At 38.1% G+C, this 6244-nt stretch overlaps 1 protein-coding gene across 7 annotated transcripts in view; it reads left to right on the forward strand.

Annotated features, from left to right (window-relative positions):
• The window catches only part of LOC137326565 (ena/VASP-like protein), a 239954-nt gene extending 238277 nt beyond the window's left edge, over window positions 1-1677 (forward strand). For all 7 annotated transcript variants that reach the window (XM_067991788.1, XM_067991786.1, XM_067991790.1 and 4 more), the window contains 3 exons: window positions 28-97; window positions 288-345; window positions 1026-1677. In XM_067991788.1, coding sequence (XP_067847889.1) covers window positions 28-97; window positions 288-345; window positions 1026-1063 — 166 coding nt within the window. In that variant the 3' untranslated portion in view covers window positions 1064-1677. The remainder of the gene's footprint in view (window positions 1-27; window positions 98-287; window positions 346-1025) is intronic.
• Window positions 1678-6244: the final 4567 nt, after the last annotated feature.

Here is a 6244-nt window from a genome sequence, read left to right on the forward strand (position 1 = left end):
GTGCTTTATTTGTTCCCTACCCTGTAGACTGAAACCAGGGGGCAGCACCAGTAACGATGTGGCCACAGATGCCTTAGATTTTGATCGATTGAAACAGGTATGTACCCTGGGTACTTATTGCTGAGGAGGCTATAAAACAATAAACGTTTCCCATAGTATAATTTCCCTTTTTAATCTTCAGAATAATAACAAATCTTATTTTGTACTGTCCTGTTAAAATGTAGAGAAAGGAACCTTTTCAGCACTTTGTATAAATCAACTTGCATTTTTATAATTTAAACTCACAGGAAATACTGGAGGAAGTTGTAAAGGAGTTGCACAAGGTGAAAGAAGAGATTATTGATGGTAAGCATTATATTTGTTGTTGACTGATAAACAATAAGGTGCCATCAAGCACGAGGAAATAGGTCCCATTTCATGATCTATTTCTTTACGATGTATCAAATAGCCCTTGCAGCTTGCGAATTTGTGCTCCTGACTCCATCAAAATTGATCAGAATTCCCATCATTTACAAAACATAGCTGAAATTCTTGTTCTGAATGTTAAATTCTTGACTGGTCCTCAACGGGGATCTTAATACATTCTTTTAAAAAAACTTTGTACAGTATTTATATTTTGGTACCCCTAATGCCAGCTCCAGTGGTTCACTGCTGCTCCTTAATGGAACAATGGAGAACTGGACCTCCTGCTGTTGTCCAAATTTCAAAGCAATACATCTTTGCCATGACAATAGCTATTTTGTCAAGTTCACATGACAGGTATGTTAAGTATATTTAAGTGCAAACTACATAAAATTAAAGGTTTTTTCCAACTTTTTCAATATTCAATCTTAGTATTGCAGAACCTATTTCAAACAAAAATGTACTGGTCACTTCTTTGTGACCTTAGAGGCTTGAATATTGGTTTCAGCTGCTGAAGTATATTGAATAATAATGTCGACTACTATTTCCTTGGCTATAGCTGTAGGGGACAGTAAACTGGTGTGTTAGCTTTCCCATTAATATCAGCTTTTATTGTTTTTCAGCCATTAGACAAGAATTGAGCAGAATCAGTACAACGTAATGAATTTGGCACTCGGGAATGTGGGAAGTACTCAAAGGGATCTGGGAAGATGAGAGACAGCTGTGTGGAGGATAATGTGGAAGATGACTAGGAGAGAAGCTATGCACTGAATGTCACGGTCGCTTTTAAACCCTTCATTGATTAGCGGACTCAACATGCTCTGCTGCTTGCTGCCTTGGATCTGCTTCACATGAAAAGTCTTAATAATTCTCCAAAACAACAAAAAAAACTTTCAATGATTTTAATACAACTTATGAATCTTATTTTCTAGGTTTTACAAAAAAATTGCACATCTGTTTTATGTTAGCCTTTGTAATTTTTTATTAGCTTATTTAAAGGTTTACATGACTTCTAGATTATGTTTTTAGATAAGAGCTTTTACACACACACACACGCCTTTTGCTTTTTGTAGGTAAATAACTTCAGTTATTTCTACCAGTAAACGTTACCACAGTATTTTTGACTCTGTATTGAAAATTCTTTGCCAACAAAGAGATCCTCGTAGCATCACTGAAAAGGCAGAAACTTGTAAAAGTTGTGATATGACAAAGGTAATTGATTTCTCAAAGAATCTTGCAAACCTTATTAAAACAAGGTATATCAATGCAAAACAAGTCTCTGTGTTCATGTTAGAATACAGGTGGTACCGAACTATTCAAATTACACTTGAATATTATTGACATAGAGTTAATCAGAATGATGCTACTCCATGTAGCAACCGTATGATCTATGGAGATGACTCAGTGAGTTTGGAACTACCAGCAGCATTTCCAGGTAAGGAACGCTTCACAAACTCGTTATTTGAATAGCATTAGATCAACCGAGCCTGAGGTGAAGGTGGAACTGTTAAGTGTCTCTTTTGCTCTACTGAGTTTGCTGTCAACCTGGTCCTGTATTCATAAATAACAAACACTTAAGTGAATTTTTTTGCATATCTGCTGAAACTAAATGGAGATCTTTTTGTCGATTGCCAACATATCTTCCATACTGGCAACCAGGCCAGCGTAAACCAAAGGCTTTTTAAATGAAAATATGCAGATGATCTTCATATGGCTAGGAAGACTCTGTGTTAGACCAGATTGCCATGAAGTTTGTAAAATAGACATCCATATTTTAGGTAAAGCATTGTTTCTTTCAAACAATGTATCAATTACATTACAGAAGAAATGAGTAGAAAGATTCAACTGCACTTTAAGAAGCAGACACCAGATGGTGCAGTGTATTGCAACTCGAAAGTGTGAGATCGAATGGATTTTAGACAAACTCATCATGAATGCCCGCAATTTGCTCTGAGCGGCGAATGAATGATGCCTGCCGTTCATTAGATTTAAACTTGCCCACAAATGATCCACTGGCTTTAGTGCGGGAACAACTTCTAATGGTGAGCTGCAAAAAGTGCCGAGTATGCTCCCGGGCATCTATGAGCTGTGTGAGCAGGGGAAAGGATCCCTGTCCCCTCAACCAATCAGATTGAAGCATCCTTAACAAGCCACACAGACACAGAACCAGAAAGTGAAAGCTACAACAGTTAATTCAATGTAAAATCAGTTCAAGAAAGCGAAAGAGAGGGTAAGAAATATTGAATTAAAAGACAGAGATAAAAGAGAAAAAGTAAATAAAAAATAAAAATTAAGATTTTTTTAAAATGTCCAACAACAATTAAAATTGGACTGCACATTTTTAAAAGTAAGTTTTCAGTGCCAGAGAGGTTGCTTGGCAGTTACTAAGATTTACCACACCGTTAAAAGTTAGCTTAGATCTAAAAAACTGAACGTACTTTTATCTGTGCAGATTTCTTCGTTTCCAGCTGAGCAGGAGAGCAACTTCGTGCTTGTCCATTCATTTTACTGACAAGCTGCCCTTCCTGCACAGCTTACAGATGGGCAGGGCATCTGGTAGAGCAGATTTGCGCATTTGACTGCGCATATGCGCTTGCCGGAAGTTGCTCTTCCATTTGCCCTTAAATAACGGTAAGTGCTCTTCGGCTCTTGTTTTTGGAACAAATTCCAGGCCAGTGTCACAGCTATACAGGTGCGGGTGATCCTGCTCTTAGTCTCACTAATGCATCAATGTAAGAAAAGCTAGTTTGTTATTATGTAATCCCCTGACTCCTGTTAAATTTTAGGCAAAGTTGTACTAGCAGCAGTAATTACTGTAATCTCACATTAATGGCAGCAATGTACTTGGGTGTGTTGGTGAGCTGAGGAACATGAGCCAGGAGGGAGCTGAAGGGCAATGAAAAACAATTGAATACAGGAGCAACCAGAGCAGAACAGGTGATTGAATGGATACAGCCATGAGATGGAGATGGAATACGCAAGATAAAAATAAAGATGGAAATTAAAGTGAAATGAGGAATATAAGATCTATTCTATTAAAGTTTTTTTTGTGTACCTTGGGGTTTACAGAAGCACTGGGCTTCTGGCTTGATTTCTAGTTGTGCCCTTTTTGTTTCAGAAAACAAAAGGATATTTAAAGCCATAGCCCAACTAATGGCACATATTTATTGGCCATATCAGGTAAGCTAAGGCCTTGCCATAATGTCTGTCTTAGTTGACTAACAACTGGGGAAAAAAAAGTTTTTTGGATAATTAAGCGCATTTTGTACATACCAGGATCTGCAGAGGGGGAGGGAGTGGGTGCAGTTGCACTGATCTTTAGAGCGAGTGTTCAGAGCCATGGAGCAGGAGAATGAACATAAGATAGTTCCTGCTCTGTTCAGTTCCATTCTAAACTGTGCTAAGTGAGGGCTGTAGCATCTCCCTGTGAGCAGGTTGTCCACTGCCCTTTCAGCAACAGAAGATCCAAAGATGTGGAATAATTTACAATGAAAGGAAAGTTACACGAAAATGAATAAGAATAAATGTTCAAAACCCAGAAACTGTAACGTGATCAGGCAACATTCCAACCAGAGAACTCTCCATATAAAACATCTCTCAATTGAATTTTAACATGTTCCATGTCTGACATCTGGACATTTGGCCCTGTATCTTCAAAATTACCAATGCTTTATTTGTTTTTTCCTTGATCGTTAAAGGACTGTGGCACCATTCCTTCACCGAATCTAAATATAATGAAATGTCCAAGTTTTCATTTTCTTCAAGTTCTGCTACTAACTGAGGGCTGACATTGTGTGCTGTGTTCAGGATTATTCAGCATATGGTTCTCAAAACAGCATTTTCCAACAGATTCTATTATTGAATTATTTTTAGAAAAACATTGGAAGTTCTTTTGTAAATTGTGCTTTTTGTACTGGCCTGCAACCAACTGTAAATTCTTAGGTTCTTCCACTAAATTCATTTAAAGGAAGGACTTCTAAATTGTTTTTGACCAAGCTTTTGGTCAGCCCTCCTGATACCTCCTTTGGTTAGGTGTCAACTCTGTCTGATTATGCTCCTGTGAAGCACTGTGGGATGTTTTTCCTTGTTAAAGGAGCTATATTAATGCAAGTTGCGTTGATTTTTTTAGTGGATTGTTTCCCTAGTTTCTTCCTCCCTTCCCCTTCTAGTTTCCTCTCTGCTCCCTTCAGTGTCACATTGCCTCATTTGATTTTAAGGGTAGGATGATTTCGGCTGTGTATTTCACAGTCGCCACCAGTGCCACACGTGAGAGGCAACACTTCTGTGATGTGGAGTGAGTGCTGCCGTTTTAACTGTTCAGTCAGCCAAGATCTCTGCTGCTGCACAGAGCTCTAATGGACAAGCTGAGGACTAGCAAAGTTTATTGAAATATGATGCATGAATTTGAATGTGAGTCTGGCCTGCAATTTAAACTCTCACCCCTCTGTTGAAGAGTTCAAGACACTACTGTCAGTAGTAAAGCTTAATAATGCTTAATAAAACACTATTGCACTATGTACTGTGATCTCAGACTTTTGATAGTCCTAAGAGTTTCCTTGCCAACTGCAAAGTAATTATCTTACTGCACTAACCCGTGAAAATGGTTGTATTAGCTAGCGGCCATTGTGCTAGCTTCATTGCAGAATAAGCCTTCAGCCAGTCAATTCGGTACAGCTGTGATCTGTATTGATTTCATTTCACTGAGGCTATAGTCCATATAGAAAACAACAATCAAGTGATTAAAAAATGAATGAATGGCTGTACTCCGGGATTGAGATAATGTCCAAAAATCATTCAAGTTTTGTTCTGATGGCTTTATTAACACCCCAAAGTGTCTGAGTAAACCAGAGTCTAAATAACCAAAATAGTTTCTAAACTCTGATTAGTCAACTACAACACTTCAGATGGGAATTTATTTTAGATGTTCTTAGCCAGTATGGAAATGCTATTGAATTGCATAATTAATATAGGGTGGCATGTAAAACAAACAGCGTAGTAATAAAGAGTCAAATGAGAGAGATCCTAGGCAGATATTTTTAAAAATGTGTTTTGAGCACCCATATTAAATTTACAAAAATATTTAAATGGATGAAGTCATATTTAAAGTGTGCTGATTTCAAAGTTGCCATGATCACACTAAAATCTAAGTGCTGCCAGTAGTAACATTGAATTCTTTCGATGTCTAGTTTAAAAAGCAAGATCTTGACAGTAGAACATGGCTCATGTGATATTTGGTGATTGAACAGAATACTGCTGATGACCAGCTTTGATTTATTGAATCATGACCATTTTGGGAAGAAAGTGAGGGTTTGCTGGTAGGATAGTAAAGTCAAGGTTTCATGATGATGGAGTACAGGGATTTAAAGCTATTGCTATCACAAGAGGAAAATGGACAGGATCAAGCTGGATGCAAAGAAAGGACAACAGAGACTAGGATCAATTTAAGACCAAGAGAGAATCGCAAAGTTCTCGGATGAAGGTTGGACAATAGGGTCATACTAGGATGCAAACCCTGCTACAAAACTGGGGGGAAGAAACGCCGCTGATGGGCTCAGCACTGAAAGAAAAAGATAGGCAGAAAGTGCACATTCCAGCAACCATTATGTTGTAGCAAAAAGCATACAGTAAGAACAAATCAGCCTCACTGACCCCTTTCACATGTGTGCCAACAGCATAAACTGGACTACTGAGTACAAAATCCCCCACATTGCCAAAAACAAAAATTTCTTTGAAGTCGTGGATAATATTTCTTAAGGAAAATGATTACAAAGGAACATAGGAACAGGAGTAGGCCATTCAGCCCCTCAAGCCTATTCCGCCATTCAATTAGATCATGGCTAAT

This window comes from Heptranchias perlo, chromosome 10 (genome assembly GCF_035084215.1).
Source record: "Heptranchias perlo isolate sHepPer1 chromosome 10, sHepPer1.hap1, whole genome shotgun sequence".
In the NCBI taxonomy this organism is placed as follows: Eukaryota; Metazoa; Chordata; class Chondrichthyes; order Hexanchiformes; family Hexanchidae; genus Heptranchias; species Heptranchias perlo.